Source organism: Cebus imitator, unplaced genomic scaffold (assembly GCF_001604975.1).
Source record: "Cebus imitator isolate Cc_AM_T3 unplaced genomic scaffold, Cebus_imitator-1.0 Scaffold285, whole genome shotgun sequence".
NCBI lineage: Eukaryota > Metazoa > Chordata > Mammalia > Primates > Cebidae > Cebus > Cebus imitator.
The window spans coordinates 117,575-140,791 of record NW_016107600.1 but is presented as its reverse complement, the minus strand read 5'-3'; the positions used below and the strand labels follow the sequence as shown (position 1 = coordinate 140,791).

General features: G+C 43.0%; 1 protein-coding gene across 1 annotated transcript; it reads left to right on the top strand.

Moving 5' to 3' along the window:
- Nucleotides 1-6,869: 6,869 nt before the first annotated feature.
- KRT6A (keratin 6A) lies at nucleotides 6,870-12,828 on the top strand. Its single transcript, XM_017501739.2, has 9 exons — nucleotides 6,870-7,643; nucleotides 8,557-8,771; nucleotides 9,114-9,174; nucleotides 9,316-9,411; nucleotides 9,534-9,698; nucleotides 10,203-10,328; nucleotides 11,454-11,674; nucleotides 11,895-11,929; nucleotides 12,043-12,828. The coding sequence occupies exons 1-9, from the start codon at nucleotides 7,104-7,106 to the stop codon at nucleotides 12,276-12,278; spliced, it is 1,695 nt and encodes a 564-aa protein (XP_017357228.1). The 5' UTR covers nucleotides 6,870-7,103; the 3' UTR covers nucleotides 12,279-12,828.
- The last annotated feature ends 10,389 nt before the right edge of the window (nucleotides 12,829-23,217 follow it).

The following is a 23,217-nucleotide window of genomic DNA, read 5'->3' as shown; positions in this document are numbered from 1 at the left end:
CAGAAATACTCACAAATATGTTCATAACTGCTTTATTGACAGTAAGGCTAAACTGGGAATATACCAGGAACTCATCTATAGGAATGAGTAAGCAAACTGTGGTATATTAATACAATAGCACACCACGCAGCTGTAAAAAAGCATGAACTGCTGATATGAACAACAACCTGGATGAATCTCAAAAACATTTTGTTGAGTGTAAAAAACCAGACACACACACTGTGTATATACATGGCACATGCAGTATGTATACACCATATGATTCTTTGGTGGAAAAATCAAAACAGTGTTTGCTTGATGCAGTGGGATTCATAGGAAATCCCTGTGAGTTATAGAAGTGCATGGATTTTTCAAAATAGGTTGAACTCTATGCTTGAGAGCTGTGCATTTCACTGTATATAAATTCTACCTCAATAAACAAAACTGTTTTCTTAAAAAGAGAAAGAGGTTGGACATAGTGGAGCTTCCCTTTAATCCTAGCACTCTGAGGGGCTAAGACCAGAGGATCACTTGAGCCCAGGAGTTGGAGGCTGCAGTGAGCCCTGACCACGCCACTGTACTCCAAGCCATGGAACAGGGCAAGACTCCCATCTCTAAAAAATAAAATGATATGAAATAAAGTAAAAATAAAGAGAGAAAGATCTCACTTTTCCTCTTCCTATAGTGGAGATAGGAAAGAAAGACGTGTGTTAGCAATGGAACCTCCCTGTGGGTGGATTAACCAATAGTTTCTGCCACAAAGTACAAACTTTCCTAGCCATGTTGTGTGTTCTTCTTTGTCTATCTGGAAAAATCCAGGCTATTTGCCTGAAACAGTTGAGGAAAGGGAAAAGGAAAAGGAGAAGGAAGTTAAATATATCAGATCCCTCCGAGGCCTCACTTGCAACATGAGTTCCACAGACTTTTGCCAGAATATCAATGATCTGTTGCTAATCCTGCCCCTAGGCTTAAAGTGAAATTATGCAAGATTAACAGAGGAAGCAGCCATAAAATGCCAGAAATCTCAGAGGAGACGTGTTTGCTTTCTAAGGTATCTGTACTCTAAGAGTAAAATGATTTCAAAGTAAATTTTACAGGTGGGAGTTACTCCAAATCATTCCAAATTTGGAGGAATAACCTATTACCTCATAATTAATCAGATATCTTCCCTGAAGTATTTTCCTGAATTAACCAGATATTTTCCTGAAATAAAGGGGGTGTGACCAGAAGGCCGATGGGGTGAGACATCCCTCTGTAAGACTGCACTTCATCCCATCTTTCACATTATTTAAGCCAGGTACCCTGGGTATGTCACTGGAGGATAGTTGGAGTATTTTTTCCCATCTGCATTTTTTTTTAAATTATGCAGTATAGGCCGGGCACGGTGGCTCAAGCCTGTAATCCCAGCACTTTGGGAGGCCGAGGCGGGTGGATCACGAGGTCAAGAGATCGAGACCGTCCTGGTCAACAAGGTGAAACCCCGTCTCTACTAAAACTACAAAAAATTAGCTGGGCATGGTGGCGCATGCCTGTAATCCCAGCTACTCAGGAGGCTGAGGCAGGAGAATTGCCTGAACCCAGGAGGCGGAGGTTGCGGTGAGCCGAGATCGCGCCATTGCACTCCAGCCTGGGTAACAAGAGCGAAACTCCGTCTAAAAAAAAAAAAATACGCAGTATAGTGAGGTGAGCCCTGCAGTGACAAGGAAGTAGAAATCAGAGTTCAAAGTGGAGATGGGATAAGAAGGGAGATGGGAACTGGGGAAGGCAGTGGAGAGAAGAAGAAACCAGCCCGTTTGAAACTCTCCTTGGAGATGTTACTGGTCCCTCTGGAATGCTGGCATGACTCCTTTCAACCCTGTTCTTATAAAGAACCTTGGCCACATGGCAGAAGGAGAGGCTGGTGCTTCACCCGCGCACTGTCCCCTGCTCACTGAGGAGGACCCCTGCTCCGTCCTGTTGTGCAGCCTGTCCCTTCCCCACCTTCACATCTTCCCTAAAGCACTTCTCTGCACCTCCTCCATCCCTTCTTGTCTCCAATCATCAAAAGACCTCATTCATGAGATGCACACTGCTCTTTCTTCTCTAGCTAGTGTCCCCACATGGATTGGGAAAGCCAAAGGTTGTCTCCTTCTTCCAAATATGCCCATAGTGCCCACCCCAGTTGTGCACTTTCCAATGATGTAAACATCCACGTGCACCTATTTACCCAATACCAGCATGCACAGTGTGAGTCAAGACAGATTGAACACATGCAAATGTATTACTCGGTAACTAGATTTTACATGAATATGCGCCAAATTTAATGTATAGGGAACATTACAGAAATGTTCAATTACATTTCTGTAATTGAACAAACACTCAATATCTGCCCTTCAAAGCACAGAACATGCATCATTCCTGTAGGCTAATGATTGTTTCCAGTTCACTCCAGACTTCTTGTAAAAATCTACCTTTTTTTTTTTTTTTTTGAGACAGGGTTTTGCTCTGTTGCCCAGGCTGGAGTGCAGTGGCATGATCATAGTTCACTCCAACCTCTGGTTCCTGAGCTCGAGCAATCCTCCCACATCAGCCTCCCAAGCAGCTGGGACTACAGGTGTGCACCACCACGCCCCACTAATTTTTGTGCTTTTTGTAGAGAGTAGAGATGTGGTATCACTATGTTGCCCAGGCTGCTCTCAAACTCCTAGACTCAAGTGATCTACCCACCTCACTCTCCCAAAGTGCTGGGATTATAGGGGTGAGCCACCACTCCTGGCATATAATCTACTTTTGATGGTTGAAGTGGCAGCTACAATGCTTCCCTCCATCCCTTAAGTCTGTGAGGAAGAGGTTCTTGATGTATCCTCAATGGGAAAGTCACATGGAGTGACATCTGGGGATTTGGGATCACACTTTTAGGCGCAGGTTGGCCTGTGCAAAACTTTATTCCAGTGACCTCTGGTCTCCACAGTGGATCTGAAGCAGAGCCCAAACCCACTGGAAAATGGAGTTGTGATTCTTCCTGCAGCTATAGAGAAAGCCACTCAGGAATCATGTTCAGATATGCAATGCTGTCAGTGTTCTGTGCAAAAAAAAAAAAAATACACGGACTATGTGTGTGACAATTGAGAAACAGAAGGGAAGCTCCAGAGCTAAGGGCATATTGCACATTCATAAACAATGTCACTACTAAGTAATACAATTTTGAAGGTTTCAAGGCTTTCTGAACCACTAGGTCTGCCATAGAAGCCTTCATGCTGCTGTCTACGTTGCTGACACGTGTGGCTGCAGGTGTTTCTCTTTCTGTGGGTGCTCCCTAGGCACAGGCCTGGCTCACTGGGATTCCCTCTGAACAGCATCATCCTGCATTGTGGCTTGCAGGATTAGGCACTGAGTCTTAAGCTTTTGATGATGATGATGACAGTAGCCTCTCCCTCATTCTCATCTGCCACCTCCACCCTGGGAGGCAGAATGCCTGGGCAAATCCTCTTTGAGGCAGACTTTCCATGAGCTCAGGCTTCAGGAGCTCCCTCCTGCCCTCCCTCCACACTGGGAACAACTCGAGAAGTGCAGGTTAATCCCTGGGACTGGAACAAAGGCATTCTGCATTCCAAGGCAATCAGAGACAGCTTCCACCTAAAGGGAGGCTCCCCGGCAGAGGGAAGAGGCTGGGTTCAGCTGTCCCCCTGGGGAGGAGGCTGGCTGCCATCCTGCTTACTCACACTGCATGCTTTGGTTTCTCTCACATAGTTGACTGAACCATCACCCTTTGTTCTAATCTTTTTATGAAGGTTGTGCCTTCCCCACTCGGCTCCTCTAGAAAAACAGAATATCTCTGGGCACCGCCATGGGACATGAGCCATGGTCATCGGGGAGGCTTCATCTGAGAATAACATCCGGGGTAGAGGGGGTGGTCTGCCTATGAACGTGACCCTCTCAGAGGCAGAGTGGAGAGGGCTGGACTCACAGGGGAGAAAAGAAGCAGGTCCCAGCCTAGGGCAGCTGTCTGAAAGCGTGCCAGGGACAATAGTCACCTCCCACACTCGGACAAAGAAAGACACAGACAATCAATGGCAAATGAGCCAGGTGCAGACTTGACCCTTTAGGGGTGGAGAGGGCTGGGAAGAAGTGGAATCAGAAATAGATCTTCCAGGGGCAGCAGGATTCCTCCTTTCTAGCTCCCCCTTCCTGGTCTTAGAAGCCCCTTATCGCTTCTCATGAGTCCTCCCAGCTGACCTCACTGTGGGTTCACTGGACTTGGTTCCCAGATCATGCCTGGCAGGTGGGAATGGGGATTTTTTTTTTTAAAGCGCTTAGTGGAAATATATAAATCTAGCAAAAGGAGATACACTTATGTCAGGAAATTAAACAGGGCACTTTATATTGCTGGTGCTGTCTGATGCACATGCCAAGCCTGAGATTGAATAATATGTTGAAGTTAAACTGTCCTCTGACAAACTAAATGAATTACACTACATTTTTTTTTCAGGGATGAGTTCACTCCCACACTTAAAAAGACAGGAACTCAGTGCTAGAAAAGGAACTGATGCAGTTGCTCGTTAATGGCAGTGCTGCTATGTGGGTACCCCAGAGAACAGCCTGAGACCCAGGAGAGGATGAGCTGGGGAACCTGACTCCAGAAAAGGGAGAGCAGCCTTCTGTGCTCCTGCCAAAGACTCAGAGGTTGGATCCTCTCTCCAACAACTGTGTTTCCTTCTAGTCACTCAGACAACAGGCTGCCTCCCCCGGGGCGGAGCTCTGTCTGCCCTGTGCTGCTGCTTAGTAGAGCGGCTGCAAGCTTGCAAATTGCTCTTCTGATTCTGTTGCTCTTCTGCCTTCTGCGGCTCCGTGCGGCCTCTGGGAGCAGGGCAAATTTCTATACATGGTTTCCTAGGTCCTTACTAATGTGGTCCAAGTCTGCAATATTGGTTTCATTTCTCTTACGGTTCTCTGAACCACCCTCCTTCCTCACACACATATGCTGCCCTTGTGTTCTCGTTCAAGGTGCTTCTTGTGAGCCTCTGCATACAAAGTATCTTCATACTTTCCTATAACGACATTAGCTCATCTTCGGTGAGAAATTATATACCAGACACCACGCTAAAACCTTCAATTAGTTATCACACTTAAGCCTCACAACAGCACTCTGAAGACGGTACTATGTTCACTCCCAGTTTACAGGAGTAAAAACAAGGCACAAAGGTGTTAAGAAAGTGCACAGGAATACCCAGGTGCTTGGTCATGAGACTGAGCACTCTGACTCCAGAGGACTCTTAACCACAGGTTGGCAAATGTTTTCTTTAAGGGGACAAGTAGTGATTGTTTTAGGCTTTGCAGGGCATACAGTCTCTGTTGCAACTACGCAACTATGTCGTTGCAGTGTAAAAGCAGCCATGGACATTGGACACTGACACAGACACAGGACACTGGGTAAATGCATATTGCTCCCACCTGACTTGCCAACCCTCCTTACCCATCCTAGCATCATTCATGACAAGCCTGAAGCCTCTATCCCGAGACAGTAGAGTGGGTCAGAGCACATGCCAGAAGGAACACTTCTTTCCCAGAACTGGGTGGAAGCACATTCTTGGTCAACCATTGTGCAAGCAGGGTGGAGGGAGGGGAGCTGCTTCCGTTGTCTTCAGAAGGTATCTCATTCCTGCCAGACGCTGAGTTAGCACCTCCTTTAGAGAGGGAACACCCTGTTCTCCTGGATGCTATGTCCCCCCTCCAAATGGTTGAGAAATGGGACTGCTTTTAAAATAGTAACAAGAGCTTTCCTGAGGCTCCTCCTAGTGTGGGAGTTTGACCTTCCTCCTATGGTTGCTCATTTAACCGTAGGTTCTCATAGAAAAATGTTGCCCAGGATTGCTCTCCATTCTCATACACAGCGCTTAGCGCGTGGCCTGGACAAAGTGAAGCTCATTCCCCCCTAAACCAGGCACACTTGCCTTTGACAGCCTGCCCACCCTCTGAGAAGGTGTATAGGGATTCGAGATTTCAAGCGCTAAGATCAGAAATTAAAATGTGGAATTGACATGTTACATCATCACACTTGTAAGGGCACATTTTTATGATTCACTGCTTCCATAGGCCCCTTGACTTTCCCTACACACCCCATTGAACTGTGTGATTCTTGATTCTTAAGAAATGTTAAAATCTGTGAGAATAAAAATCCAGTGAATTCCTTGATGATTTTTGCCCTGGTCATTTTTAGTTGTTTAAATTAAGCTCTATGTAAAATGTTCCAAAACAGGAGGGGGAGGATGTCCATGAATTTCAACTGGAAAGGCAGATTTACACGAAACTAAGCTCAATGGGAAAGCAAGCACTAGGGAGAGAGATGCAGACATGGAAAGGAACTCTTTGTAGAAGTCAGGTCTCTGGGCAGAGGCACCTGAGCAATGTCTGCTCCCACCACCTTAGATAAACACCACATGGGCAGGTGATCACACAGCACGCAGAGAAAATATTGCTCCTATGGTATACAGACTCAACTCCTTTGTCCCTCTTGTCTGACAAAGGAGGGTTAGATCCCCAAAGTAGCCCTTGTTCCTATGTCCAGGACACCAGGGAGGACAGCCAGGAGCTCCAGAAGAACTGGTCCAAACACAACGGGAAAAATACAACAGGCCACTTCTTGCTCAGGCCATTGAGCAAATGCCCAGACGCCCTCAGGAAGAATCCCACTCAGAGGGTGAGGCTGGTGCCAGTGGAGGAGAAAACCTGTGTGGGAAGGGGGCACACAGGGAGTGTCTGATGAAGAAGAAGGAGGGGACAATTATCACAGATCAGCTCCTTGTCTCCTTTGTTTGAGGACATGACTAACTCATGACTTCAGTGAATGTATATCCAGGCTTATTGTGTTAGGATCAAGTCAAGGCTGGAAGGCAGGAGAATTCCTCTATGACTAAAGAAAGCCAAAAAGCAATCTTCATATTTCATACCTTTCTAGAAACTGGGTGTGATCTCACTGTTGGTAAAGCCCAGCCCTTCCCAACCTGCAAGCTCACCTTCCAGGACTGGGCCCAGCCCATGCTCTCCATATATAAGCTGTTGCCGGGAGCCCGATTCCTAGTCCTGCTTCTCTTCCCTCTCGCCTCCAGCCTCTCACGCCCTCTTCAGCCCTCTCATCTCCAGGAACCATGTCCAGCACATCCACCACCATCAGGAGCCACAGCAGCAGCCGCCGGGGCTTCAGTGCCGGCTCAGCCAGGCTCCCTGGGGTCAGCCGCTCTGGCTTCAGCAGCGTCTCCGTGTCCCGCTCCAGGGGCAGTGGTGGCCTGGGTGGCGCGTGTGGAGGAGCTGGCTTTGGCAGCCGCAGTCTCTATAGCCTTGGGGGCTCCAAGAGGATCTCCATTGGAGGGGGCAGCTGTGCCATCAGTGGCGGCTATGGCAGCAGAGCTGGAGGCAGCTATGGCTTCGGTGGTGCCGGGAGTGGATTTGGTTTTGGTGGTGGAGCTGGCATTGGCTTTGGCCTGGGTGGTGGAGCCGGCCTTGCTGGTGGCTTTGGGGGCCCCGGCTTCCCCGTGTGCCCCCCTGGAGGCATCCAAGAGGTCACCGTCAACCAGAGTCTCCTGACTCCTCTCAACCTGCAAATCGACCCCACCATCCAGCGGGTGCGGACTGAGGAGCGTGAGCAGATCAAGACCCTCAACAACAAGTTCGCCTCCTTCATCGACAAGGTGAGCCGGGGCTCAGCCCAGCTCTGCAGAGGGTGCAGGTGGCTCCTGAGGCACTGCAGGCTGCAGAGATGGGCATCACTTCCCCATGAGATCTCCGGAATGGTCCTCAGTCCTGCCTAGGGAAAGCCATAACTTTTCATGACCCTGAAGCACAGATGAGGCCCTCAGAGAGTGGAGTAGGTTAAGTCTTCCCTCTGAAGTGTCTAAGAGATTACAGAGAAAATGCCAGGAGGATATGGGCTGGTGACTTACGCTCTGGGTCTGGGTAAGAGGAAAAAAATTTAGAAAAAAAAGGAAATGATAATCTGGCTGGATTAAGAAAAAAAGGACACAGAAACAACTATAAAACATGGAGAAATGCTCATTTAAAAAATGGGAAACAAAAGAAAGGATATTTTTGCTAGCTTACAGAAAAAGAGACTTAAAATATTTATACAATATGTGGAAATGTTAATTAATCCTCAAAAAAGGAATGACCATAACTTCAGAATGTTTTAGAGGAGACACTTGCACAAATGGGAAACGAGACTGGAATCTAGTCATTGGGCAACATTTAACATCTCTTCTGAGGTCCTATCAGTGATAAAAACTGTTCACAAAATACCAGATGAATGCTATTTTATAACAATGTTTGTGATTGTAGTTGGAAAAAGATGGAAAAGACATGTTGAAACTCACTAAAACGTTCAATAACTTAGAGAGGGAGAAGACTTCAATGGTCCATGGGACAATTTCTCTAGTGAGATTGGTGGAGTGCAAAGGAAAAGGGGTTGGGGGAGCAGAGCTCAGCCTCAGCCTCCCTTCATGGCACTGTAATAGTCCAGCACCATGGGGACCTGCCAGGAAACCTGGTACCAGACACTTCTTTCTTCCTTCCTTTGCCTGGAAAATGACCAGCTTGCCTCCCCTCCAGGTGCGGTTCCTGGAGCAGCAGAACAAGGTTCTGGAAACCAAGTGGACCCTGCTGCAGGAGCAGGGCCCCAAGTCCGTGAGGCAGAGCCTGGAGCCGTTGTTCGAACAGTACATCAACAACCTCAGGAGGCAGCTGGACAGCATCGTCGGGGAACGTGGCCGCCTGGACTCGGAGCTCAGAGGCATGCAGGACCTGGTGGAGGACTTCAAGAACAAGTGAGTTAAACAGCAGAAATGGACTCAGTTTCCTGCAACACACACTTCAAGACTATCGGGTGACCAGGTCCAGATGGCAGTAGGATTCCTAACAACCCATGTCCATGGAAATGGAAAGCACAAATTATTCCCTAGAAGCAAACCTGCAAGATGGTTATGGGAGGATGAGAAGATTAAAGAAGTTACAAATTTAGTAGCAGCAAAAATCATCTCTTAGGCTCCCTGTGACAGGAAAGCTGAATTAGTATACATTCCATTTGGGAAAAGTGTTGGATCCCAGGCTGCTTTTCTGTTTCATCCTACCCACTGGCTCAAATGTGCCCTGTGTCTTTCTTCCTATAGATATGAAGATGAAATCAACAAGCGCACAGCAGCAGAGAATGACTTTGTGACTCTGAAGAAGGTGAGCAGATGAAGCCCGGGGTTCAAACAGGTTTAGAAGGGGAGAGATGGCTCCATGTCCCTGCTGACCTAGGGGATCTAGAAGATGGGTAGATTGGAAAGGTGTGCTCAGGTAACTCCAGGTTGTTGGCTCTTTCCCCAGGACGTGGATGCTGCCTACATGAACAAGGTTGAACTGCAAGCCAAGGCAGACACCCTCACAGACGAGATCAACTTCCTGAGAGCCTTGTATGAGGCAGTAAGCATCTCCACCGTCCTTCTATTTCCTCTGATGGGGTCTGCAAAGGGGAGAAGATGTCTCGGGATGGGTATCTCTGAGTGTCAGAAGTGAATTTGATCTTCTGGCCTTCTGTTCCGCAGGAGCTGTCCCAGATGCAGACCCACGTCTCAGACACGTCCGTGGTGCTGTCCATGGACAACAACCGCAACCTGGACCTGGACAGCATCATCGCCGAGGTCAAGGCCCAATACGAGGAGATCGCTCAGAGGAGCCGGGCTGAGGCTGAGTCCTGGTACCAGACCAAGGTGAGCAGGGAGTGGGCAGCAGCTGAGGAATCCCTGTGTCCCAACCTGAATGCCAGAGGACTGTAGGCTTCACGGGGAACATTCTCTGACAGGAATCTGGGGCTCTCTCACAGGATGTGCGCCCTGCCCTATTAGAGTAGATACTTATGGAACTTACACCCAAGTCGAGGAGGAAAAAGAACCCAATGCAGGGGGAAAGCTGCCATAGACAAGGGCCTAGTCCTCTCTGCCTTTAGCTTCTCCTGATTGCTGACTTTTAGAAAATGGTACAGAACATTTCTACTCCCTCCCTAAGGAAACTGGGCAGGTAGTGGTGCCATAATGAGAAAGGTCTGTAACTCCAGGGTTTAGTATCCAGCAACCACCTAACATCACCTTTTCCTCAAGTTTCTTGAGGAGAAGCCATTAGGTTCAAGTTTAACACATGCTTGATACAGAAGTGAAAGTCATCACTCCCTGTAAGAGCATGTAGACACTGTCTCTCTCTCCACCTCTGCACTGCAGTACGAGGAGCTGCAGGTGACAGCAGGCAGACATGGGGACGACCTGCGCAACACCAAGCAGGAGATTTCTGAGATCAACCGCATGATCCAGAGGCTGAGATCCGAGATCGACCACGTCAAGAAGCAGGTACGGTGAGGGGCAATGGAGGAGAAAAACATTTTCTTTTCAGGTTGTCAGGCAGTTATCAACGATTATATTTGTGAAAATCCCCTGGAACTCACCAAAACCAGGGAGAGGAGGCTATGCAGTTCCTACCCCTAGTCAGTACCCCCTGGCTAGAAGACATGGATCCCACCTAGGGCATGACACAAACATGTGAGAGAACAAATCGTGAGGCTCAGAGCTGCAGAAACATGGCCTAGAGCAGGGGTGTCCAGGCTTTGGCTTTCCTTGGCCACAGCAGAACAAGAAGTGTCTTGAGCCACACATAAAATACGCTAACACAAACGATAGCCGATGAGCTAAGAAGGCAAAACAAAACAAAACCCTCTCGTAATGTATTAAGAAAGTTTAAGAATTTAACTTAAATTCTTAAGTTGGGCTGCATTTAAAGCCATCCTTGGCTGCATGCGGCCCGTGGGCTGCAGGTTGAACAAGCTTGGTCTAGAGGAATTGGATGTGTTTCCATAGGAAGACTGACTTGAGAACTGCAAAGGAACAAATTGAAAAGGAAAAGGGCAGACAAGAAAGCAGAAGGAAGATTGTTTCAAATCTGCTCAAGACTCAAGGTGAAAGAGAGAGTAGAGGAAGGACAGAGGACAAAGAAAATTGCTGTCCAAGTAGATGAGAGTTTCTGAGGGGAGGAAGGCAAGGTCTCAGCAGTCTCATGTGGCAACTCATCACCTTGCTTCAGGATGGACTTAATTATGTGTATGTTAGTGTGGCATCCATACAAGGTAATCATAAGCGGCCTCGGTTTGACTATGGCAACCACAATCCAAACAAACTAGCAGGTCCATATCTTGCAGTGTCTGTGTCCACCACAGTGTCTGTGTCCACCACAGTGTCTCCTATTAGTAAATATCCACATTCTCCAGCACAGTGATTCACAAAAACGGTTTTGAGTTTTTGTCAAATGAACCAGACTGGACAAAACCTGCAAAATGAAAAGACAATAGACAAGAAGAGTCAGAGCTCATTCACCATCAATTCTGAGTTCCTGGCCCCTTCTTCACCAGAAAAGAACCTGCCAGGGTTAGTCTCCTCTGGAAGACCAGATGACAAGTTCTTTCTATTCCTTTCCCCTCCTAGTGCGCCAACCTGCAGGCCGCCATTGCTGATGCTGAGCAGCGTGGGGAGATGGCACTCAAGGATGCCAAGAACAAGCTGGAGGGGCTGGAGGACGCCCTGCAGAAGGCCAAGCAGGACCTGGCCCGGCTGCTGAAGGAGTACCAGGAGCTGATGAACGTCAAGCTGGCCCTGGACGTGGAGATCGCCACCTACCGCAAGCTGCTGGAGGGCGAGGAGTGCAGGTGGGTAACCGACACGACCTCCTCCAACAGCTGAGTCCATCTTCAAGGTGCCTGGCACTGAGCACAACTTTAGGGCGCGCTGCCCATGGCCGTAATCGCTCTTCTTGGGAGAAAACTAAAAGAGCAGTTTCCCATGGACTCTTCTGCCCACTGAGGCTTCCCACGCTGGTCTAGGAAAGGGCTCTCTGAGGTCTCACCCTCCTTGTGTTCCTCCCCGCAGGCTGAATGGCGAAGGCGTTGGACAGGTCAACATCTGTAAGTACCTCTGCTTGCCCTTCTCCCCTGCCCTTGCACTCCTCTCACTGGGCTCAGGCTGGCAGGATGAGCTCACTGTGGCTTCCTGTGTCCTTGTCCCCTCCCCTCCACAGCCGTGACACAGTCCACCGTCTCCAGCGGTTATGGCGGCGCCAGTGGTGTCGGCGGTGGCTTAGGCCTGGGCGGAGGCAGCAGCTACTCCTATGGCAGTGGTCTTGGCGTTGGAGGCGGCTTCAGTTCCAGCAGCGGCAGAGTCATTGGGGGTGGCCTCAGCTCCGTCGGAGGCGGCAGTTCCACCATCAAGTACACCACCAGCTCCTCCTCCAGCAGGAAGAGCTACAAGCACTGAAGTGCTGCCGCCAGCTCTCGGTCCCGCAGTCCTCAGGCCCCTCTCTGGCTGCAGAGCCCTCTCCTCAGGTTGCTTGTCCTCTCCTGGCCTCCAGTCTCCCCTGCTCTCCCAGGTAGAGCTGCGGATGGATGCTTAGTGCCCTAATTTCTCCTCTCTGTCTATTGCTGCCCCGTCTAAGCATCCATTGCTCACCATCAGAAGGTCAACCTCTGATTTTACATCATGATGTAATCACCACTGGAGCCTCACTTTGTTACTAAATTATTAACTTCTTGTTTCCAGAGTTCTATCTCTGAGGTTGAGCCTTATGAGAAAATTATCTCTGCTCATTTTCATTGCAGAAGACTGCCTCGGGCTTATTTCAGAACAACTTCTACTTCCTTTTCCCTGGCTCCAAAACTCTGTGCCTTACGAGTGTTGTGAACTCCCTCTGCACTACCCGTGAAAGCACAAGTGACTAGTCTGATGATGTACAGAGCCTGTCTCTCTATGATGATTTCTACGGTCTTCGCTCTTTGCAATTGCTAAATAAAGCAGATTTATAATACAATGTGGTCTTTTACTTTGCCTTGCTTTGGGGCCAAAGTTTTAGGCTTAAACTTTTTAATCTTATAAATGAATTTTTCATTTTAAAAGATAATCCATTCTTTATATACATAACTCCTCTCCTTTAGAGAGGTTGATTAAACTTCAGTTTGGTATCGTAACATTCAGGGTGTGTTTCTAGATCAAATTCTATCTAAACATTTGACAAATGGAGTGGGAGGCATCTGGTCCACCAGCATTGCCCACTCTGTTTTAACTGTCCATACCAGGAGCTAGCATCCCATTGCCTCTGCCTTGGTCTCCTAGACCACTTTTCCCCTTATGCCAGGACTCAGCCTAATTATCCAGTTAAGAAACATATTCTTGGCCAACTAGAGCAAGTTATTTGACAAGAGAATCAAATAGGTGATTAATCATTATAATTGCCCTTATGAGCAAGAAACTTGCCCAACAACATGTATCAAGCACAATTAAAATGTACATACACTGAACTGTAATTATACTTCTAGAAATGTATCCTGAGGAAACAGAACAAATGCAGAAAGGTATATGCTCATGGATGTGCCTCACAAGAATCTTCACAACAGGGAAAAGTTGGAGACATTCGAGCTGGTCAAATTGAGTCCAAAGACTCAGGCCAAAACACAGATGCTTATTCCCTGAAGAGTGAAGACAGTACAAGAAAATTTCCTCCTTCTCATATCCTAAGGCTCTGATAGAGATCCAAAGAAACCAAATCCATGTTTCTCAGAAGAGATGGTCCTATTCCTCTCTTTGGTGTGAACTGTCCTGGTTTAACTTCTATGGATGGGGAAGGGAAAACTCAGAATAAAGTTCAAGGTTGGTCTATTGACTTGTCCTGTGTCCCAGGGCCACTTTAGTCCTTGTGGCCTCCATGAGGAGAGTTAGGAAGACAATTATCTTCCTAACTCTAAGATTCTCATATCACTGAAGAAATCTTCTTGGATTATACTGGTATTTCTGGATCCTGCTGTATATCTGTGTTCATCTCCAAAAGTTCCCCCAGCAATATGGGAAACTTCTCACAATGGCACTTCCTCACATTCTGCCCAGAACTTTCCTGACAGCAGAAAGATGAAGACTGACTTCCGAAATCTAAGCACTCTTGCCACATATATATGTACCCTTGAGAAATAACGGAAAAGAAAATAATTGACAAGAAAAATTATCCAGACTATAACAATACACCAAAAAGTTTAAAAATTACCCATCTAGGTTTAAATAAAATTAAAATCTTATGGTGCACAAGCATTAAAAATATAATAAAGAAACACTACAAACAACTCTATCAGAAATTTAATAGCTTAGTTTGAGAAGAATTGTTACTAATTCTTCTTTAAATGTTCAATAGAATTCAGTGGTAAGGCCATTTTTCTTTTCTTTGTTTAGGAACACATTTTATTACTGATTCAACCTCATTACTTGTTATCGATCTATTCAGGTTTTCGAATTCTTCTTGGTTCAATCTTGGTAGGTATTTGTGTCCAGGAACTTATTCATTTCCTCCAGGTTTTCAAATTTATTGGCATATAGTTGTTCATAAGTAGTCTTTAGTGATCTTTTGTATTTCTGTGTTATCCATTATGACGTCTCCTTTTTCACTTCTGATTTTATTTATTTGCATCTTCTCTCTTTTTTTCTTAGTCTAGCTAATGGTTTGTCATTTTGTTTATCAGCTTTCTGTTTCATTGATCTTTTATATTTTTAGTCTCAATTTTGTTTGTTTCTGCTCTGATCTTTATTATTTATTTCATTCTACTAATTTGGGTTTGGTTTATTCTTTTTTTCTAGTTCCTCAAGGTGCAACAATAGATTGTTTATTGGAAACATTTCTAGTTTTTTGATGTAGGCACTTATTGCTACAAACTTGTCTCTATGATAACTCTTATCAAACTATTCCAAAAACAATTGAAGCAGAGGAAATTCTTCCTAACTCATTCTACAAGGCCAATATAATCCTGATATCAAAACCAGATAAAGACACAGCATGGAAAAGAAAACTAAAGGCCAATATCCCTGATGAACAAACCAACAAAAATTCTCAACAAAACACTAGCAAACCAAATACAACAACACATCAAAAAGACAACACACCATAATCAAGTGGGATTTATCCCAGAATGCAAGGATGGCTCAACATATGCAAATCAATAAATGTCATACATCATCACATCAGTAGAATGGAGGACAGAAACTGTATGATGATCTCAACAGATGCAGAAAAACTTTTAATAAAATATAACTTCCTTTATGATAAAAACTCTTAATAAATTAGGTATAGAAGGAAAGTACTTCAACATAATAAAGTCTATGTAGGACAAACCCATAGCCAACTTCTTACTAAACAAGGAAAAGCTGAAAGTTTTTCCTCTAAGAACTGAAACAAGACAAGGATGTCCTCTCACCACTTTCATTCAACATAGTATTGGAAATCCTAGCCAGAGCAATTAGGCAAGAAAAGGAAATAAAGGGCATCTAAACTGGAAAGAGGAAGTCAAATTGTCCCTGTTTGCAGACAACATGATATTTTATATAGTTTTCTATATAAAATATATTCTATATAAAATATATAAAATATTTTGTAGACCCTAAAGGGTCTACAAAAATGCTTAAAATTGACAAACAAATTCAGTAAAGTTGCAGGATTCAAAATTAACAAGCAAAACCAGTAGCATTTCTATACCCAAAAAACAAACTAGCTTTAAAAAAAAATCAAGAAGCCAATCTCATTTACAATAACTATAAAAATGAAATAAAATTCCCAGGAATAAATTTAACCAAGGAAGTGAGAAACTTCTGCAAGTAAAACCACAAAACTTTGATGAAATAAACTGAAGCACATACAAACAAATGGAAAGACATCCCATGCTCATGGATTGGAAAAATTAATATTGTTAAAATGACAATACTACCCAAAGCAATACAGATTAATGCAATCCCTATCAAAATACCAATGATGTTATTTACAGAAATAGAAAAAAAAAATTCTGAAATTTGTATGGAACCACAAAAGACCACCACCCCATGCCCAACAGTCAAAGCAATCCTGATCAGAAAGAACAATGCTGGAGTTATTATACTAGCAGATATCAAAATATATCACAAAGCTGTAGTAACAAAAATAGCATGATACTGGCATAAAAACAGGCACAGAGCCCAATGCAACAGAATAGAGAACCCAGTAATTAATCTACATATCTATAGCCGACTGATTTTTGACTAAGTTTTCCACATCATTCTTTGGGGAAAAAAACAGCCTTTTCAATAAATGATGCTGGGAAAACGGAATATCCATATGCAAAAGGATGAAACTAGAGTCCTACTTCTCATTTTATATAAAAATTAACTCAAAATGAATCAAAGACCTAAATGTAAGACCCCAAATGATAAAACTATTAGAAGAAAACATAAGGGAAACACTTCAGAACATTAGTCTGGGAAAAAAATTTATAAATAAGACCTCAAAAAGCACAGGCAATGAAAGCAAAAATAAACAAATAGGATTATATTAAACTAAAAAGCTTCTGTACTACAAAGGAAACAATCAACAGAGTGAAAAGACAATCTGCAGGATGGGACTAAAATATTTACTGAGTCTTCATTCAATAATATTCAGAAGATACAGGGAACTCCAACATTTCAACAGCAAAACAGAAGATAATTCAATTAAAAACTGGGCAAATGATCTGACCAAACATTTCTCAGAAGAGGACGTACAAATGGTGAACAAATATATGAAAAAATGCTCAACATCACTAATCACCAGGGAAATGCAAATCAAAACCACAATGAGTTATCATCTAATCTCAGTTAGTATGGCCATTATAAAGACGACAAAAAAATAACAAAAGCTGACAAGGATGCAGAGAAAAGAAAACTCTTATACATTGCTGTTGAGAACGTAAACTACCACAGCAACTATGGAGAATAGTATGAAGTTTCCCCAAAAAACTACAAATAGAACTACCATATGATCCAGCAATATCACTACTGAGAATTTATCCAAGGAAAGGAAATCATACTATCAAAGAGATATCTGAACTTCATGCTTATTGCAGCACTATTCACAATAGCCAAGATATGAAATCAACCTAGGTGTCCAACAACAGATGAATGGATAAAAAAATGTAATATATAGAAGCTATGGAATACTATCCAGCCACAATAAAGAGTGAAATCTTGTCATTCATGGCAACATGGATGGAACTGGAGGACATTATCTTAAGTGAAATAAGCCAAGAACAGAAAGTTAAACACCACACATTCTCGCTCATATGTGGAAGCTTAAAAAAGCTGATCTTAGAGAAATGAAAAGTAGGACAGAAGATACTAGAGAATAGGAAGGGTAGGGGGAAGGGTAGGATAGACACTAGATTTGTTAAAAAATATAAAATTACAGCTAACTAGGAGAAATAAGTTCTAGTGTTCCATACCACCATAGGGTGACTATAGTTAACAATGAATGTAGTTTCAAATAGCTGGAAGGAGGATACTGAAAGTTCTGAACACAAAGAAATGCTAAATGTTTGAAATGATAGATATGCTAATTAGCCTGATCTGATCATTATACATTATATGCATAGAAACATCACTATGTACCTCATAAAGATGTACAATTATTATTCATCTATTAAAAATAAAATTTTAAAGGATTTTTACATTAAAAACAATTTGGAAACTTAGATTAAATGGGTTAAATCTTGAAGACAGAAAATGTCAAATATCTCATAAGGATAAACTGACAGTCAGAATATCCATATACCTATTAGATAAATTGAATCAATAATATATAACCTTTCAAGAAAGAAAGCATTGGGATATATATTTTCATTGGTTTACTCTAGGAGCATTTAAAAAATGAAATAACAATACTCTATAATCTCTTTCAGAAAATAGAAGCAAGACAGCACTTTCTTTTTTTTTTTTTTTTTTATGGAGTTTCACTCATGTTACCCGGGCTGGAGTGCAATGGCGCGATCTCGGCTCACCGCAACCTCCGCCTCCTGGGTTCAGGCAATTATCCTGCCTCAGCCTCCTGAGTAGCTGGGATTACAGGCACGCACCACCATGCCCAGCTAATTTTTTGTATTTTTAGTAGAGACGGGGTTTCACCATGTTGACCAGGATGGTCTCGATCTCTTGACCTCGTGATCCACCCGCCTCTGCCTCCCAAAGTGCTGGGATTACAGGCTTGAGCCACCGCACCCGGCCAAGACAGCACTTTCTAATTCATTATATGGAGGCCAGTATAACACATTAAAACAAGATAAAGACATTTCAAGAAAGAAAAACTACAGATCAATACCTATTATAAACATAGACACAAAAATGTTCAAGAAAATATTACCAAATTGAATTTAACCAAGTATGTAAAGGATTATATACTACGAACAAGTGGGATTTATTTCAGATATGCAAGCCTTGTTCAACATTGAAAATCAATCAATGCAATCCACTACATCAAAGGAATAAAGAAGGAACATCAAGTGATTATAACAATTGATGAAAAAAAAGGTATATAACATAACCTATCACCCATTTGGGTTAAAAAAAAATTAACTCTCAGAAAATAAAGAATAGGGACAACTTCCTAAACTTGGTAAAGAATGTCTAGAAAAATTCCATAGCTAATACATCACACTTAATGGTGAGAAACTGGACCCTTTTCCTCTAGACTGAGAACAAGGCAAGCACATCTTCTCCCACTGTTATTCATAATGTACTGGAAGTCTAACTAGAGCAAGAAGATGTGAAAAAGAAATAAAAGTTAGACAGAAATGAAAAAATAAAACTGTCCTTATTCTCATATGACATTATATGTAGAAAATTCTAAAGAATATACCAAAACCCACCAGGAAATAATAAGTAAAGATGGCAAAACTGCAAAATAAAAGGTTATGATAAAAAGTAACTACACTCTTTGTGTTTTTTTTTGTTTTTGTTTTGAGACAGGGTTTTGTTCTATTATCCAGGTTGGGGTGCAGTGGAATAATCATGGCTCACTGTAGCCTTGACTTCCCTGGTTCAAATGATCCTCTCACCTCAAACACAAAAGTAGCTGGGACTACAGGTGCATGCCACTATGCCTGGATAATTTTTTGTTTTTGTTGTATAGAAGGAGTTTCATCATATTGCCCAGGCTGGTTTTGAACTCTGGGGCTCAAGCAATCTATTTGCCTTGGCCTCCCAAAGTGTTGGGATTACAGGTGTGAACCACAACACCTGGCCAAAAAGGAAGTACATTTTTATATACCAGCAATAAAGAACTGAATTTGAAATTAAAGATCAATATTATTCAAAATAACACAATTAGAATAAGTACTTAGGCATAAATCCAACAAAATATATAAAAAAGAAGCCATAGGTTGCAACTACTAAGTACTAAACTAAACTACTAAACTACTAAATAATGATTAAAGAAATCTAAGAGGTAAATAAATGAAGGGATATTACAGTTTCAATATTACTAATTTAATTGACTCAATATTATTAAGCTGTCAATGCTTTCTAACTTGATGTATAGATTCAACATAATTTCAGTAAAAATCCCAGCAGGCTAGTTTCAACAAACTGGATAAAGATTGTATGTAAAGACAATAGATCTTTACAAGGTGAATAAGTGAAAAAACTGCAGTGATGAAATCATGATATAGATTTGCCAAAACCCATAAAATATTTTTATTTTAAAATTAATATTATTTTAATTGAAAAAATTAAGAATATAAATTTATAAAGTTCAATACGACACGCACGCGCGCGCACGCACACACACACACACACACACAATGTGGAATGAGTAAGCCAAGCAAATTAACACAGCCATCACCTCCCATTATTTTTTGTATGATGGAACATTAGAAATGTATGGCCCTAGTTATTCTGAGGTGTGCAGTGTGTTATTACTGTGTCACCCTGCTGTGCAACAGATCTAAGACTTCTTCCTCCTGTCTAACTATAACTTTGGACCCTTTGACAAAGCTTGTACCCTTTGTAACCTTTGACCCACTCTCTAATAATCATCATTCTACTCTCTATTTCCATGAAATTTGACTTAAGATTTCACATATAAGTGCAATCATGCGGTATTCCTATACCTGCCTTATTTCACTTAGCGTGATAGCCTCCATTATGTCTTTTGTATTAGTCTGTTCTCATGCTGCTTTGAAGAAATATCCAAGGCTGGTAATTCATAAAGAAAAGGGGCTTAATTGACTTGCAGTTCCACAAGGCTGGGGAAGCCTCAGAAAACTTACAATCATGGTGTAAGCCACCTCTTCACAGAGTAGCAGGAGAGAGAATGAGTGCAAGCAGAGGAAATGCCAGGCACCTATAAAACCATCAGCTCTCATGAGAACTCACTCACTATCATGAGAACAGTATGGGAGAAACTGCCCTCATGATCCAATCACTTCCCACTAAGTCCCTCCAACTATATGTGGGGATTATAGGAACTACAATTCAAGATGAGATTTGGGTGGGGACACAGCCAAACCGTATCATTCCACACTTGATCTCCCCCAAATGTCAGGTCCTCACATTTCAAAACACAGTCATGTCTTCCCAAAAGTCCCCCAGAGTCTTAACTCATTCCAGCATTAACTTAAAAGTACAAGTCCAAAGTCTCTTCTGAGACAAGACAAGTCCCTTCCACCTATGAACTGGTAAAATCAAACACAAGTTAGTTCCTTCCAAAATACAATGGGAATACAGGCATTGGGTAAATACATCAATTCCAAGTGGGAGAAATTGGCCAAAACAAAGTGGCCACAGGCCCCATGCAAGTCCAGAATCCAACAGGGCAGCCATTAAACCTTAAAGTTCCAAAATGTTCTTCTTTGATTCCATGTCTCACATTCACATCACACTGAGGCAAGAGGCAAGCTCTCATGGCCTTGGGAAGCTATGCCCCTGTGGCTTTGCAGGGTATACTCCCTCCTCCTGGCCACTTTCACAGGCTGGTATTGAGTGCCTATGGCTTTTCTAGATACACAGTGCAAGCTGTCAGTGGATCTATCATTCTGAGATCTAGAGGATGGTGGCCCTCTTCTCACAGTTCCACTAGGTAGTGCCCCAGTGGGGACTCTGTGTTGGGGCTCCAACCCCCCATTTCCCTTCCACACTGCCCTTGCAGAGATTTGCCACGAGGGCTCCACAGCTTCCACAAACTTCTGCCTGGACATCCAGGCGTTTCCATACATCCTATGATCTAGGCAGAGGTTCCCAATCCTCAAATTTTGACTTCTGTGCACTCACAGGCTCAACATCACATGGAAGCCACCAAGACTTGGTGCTTCCATCATCTGAGGCCATGGCCTGAGCTGTACTTCGACTATTTTTAGCCACAGCTAGAGCTCAAGCAGTTGGGATGCAGGGCACCATGTTCAAAGGCTGCACAGAGCAGGGGAGATCTGGGCCTAGCCCAGGAAATCATTTTTCTTTCCTAGGCCTCTGGGCCTGTGATGGGAGAGTTTGCTGTGAAGGTATCTGACATGCTCTGGAGACATTTTCACCATTTTCTTGGTGATTAATATTCACCTCCTTGTTACTTAAGCAAATTTCTGTAAAGGCTTGATTTTCTCCCCAGAAAATGGGTTTTTCTTTTCTACTGCCTCATCAGACTGCAAATTTTCCAAACTTTTATGCTCTGTCACCTCTTGAATGCTTTGCTGCTTAGAAATTTCTTCTGCCAGGTACCCTAAATCATCTCTCTCAAGTTCAAAGCTCCACAGATCTCTAGGGCAGAGTCAAAGTGCCTCCAGTCTCTTTGTGAAAGCATAGCAAGAGTGACCTTTACTCCAGTTCCCAACAAGGTCCTCATCTCTATCTGAGACCACCTCAGCCTGGACTTCATTGTTCATATCACTGTCAGTAGTTTGATAGAAGCCATTCAACAAGTCCCTAGGAAGTTCCAAACTCTCCCACAGTTTTGTGTCATCTGAGCCCTCCAAACTGTTCCAACCTCTGCCTGTTACCCAGTTCCAAAGTCACTTCCACATTTTCAGGTGTCTTTATGGCAGCACCCCACTCTCTATAGAAACAATTTACTGTATTAGTCCATTCTTATTCTGCTATGAAGAAACATCTGAGTAATTCATATGGGTAATTCATAAAGAAAAGAGGTTTAATTGACTCACAGCTCTGCATGACTGGGGAGGACTCAGGAAACAATCATGGTGGAAGGCACCTCTTCAGAGGGTGGCAGGAGAGAGAATGAGTGCAAGTTGGGGAAATGTCAGATGCTTATTAAACCATCAGATATCATGAGAGTCACTCATATCTTGAGAACAGCATGAGGGAAAACATTCCCATGATCCAATCACTTCACACTGAGTCCCTTCCATGACACATGGGTATTATGGAAACTACAATTTAAGATGCAATTTGGGTGGGGACTCATCCAAACCATATCATCTTTATTTCTTAGAGCAATTTTAGGTTTACAACAAAATTGTTCAGAAGATACAAAGCCTTAGCATATATCCCCTGCCCATATAAATTCCTAGCTTTACCCATTAACGACACTAAACAGAGCAGTACATTTGTTGTAACCGATGAATCTACATTGGCATGTCATTATTATCCAAAGTTCATAGTTTACATTAGGGTTCATTCTTTTTTGCTGTTGCTGTTAACACCGCTGGTACAGCAAGGGTTCATTCTTAATGTTGTATATTGTATGGATTTTGAACAATGTATTATGACATTTATCTGCCATTATTATATCATACAGGTTAGTTCATCACCCTAAAAATCCTCTATTCTAAGCCTATTCATCCTTCCTTCCCCACTAACAGCAAATAATCTTTTTACTGTCCTCATAGTTGTGCCTAAAGCATGTCATATAGCAGGAATCAGACAAAAGGAGTGAGACAAAAAAGGCACTTAAAGAACACTCAACAGAAAAAAGGCACAATAAAGTGTTAGCAGAAAAATTCAATGACGTGATTATCTCTATAAAATAAAAGAACTAAGGGACAATATATTGAGACAATAAAGAACATTAGCTTGCAGAGTACAGAAAAGGAGCAGAGAAAAAAATACAAGCACAATAGAAATGAAGGCCAACTGAAAGTAGCACAAAGAGGAAAGAAAGATATTGCTGGAGGCACGGTAATTGACTTAAAGGAAAAGATGGAGAAAAGCAAACAGAAAAAAAGGGATCACAGAGTAGTAAGAGAAAATAAAGAGGAAAAAATAGATTTAGAAGGCAAAGTAGAGACATACAAACTTAATTGGAAGACAGTACATGTGTGCATGTTTTATATATATAGATATAATTTTAAAATATTTTAGATATGTACGCAAATTGAATATATAAAACACAGATAAACCTCTCTCTCTTTCTTTAGCTATAATTCACCTATACAATATA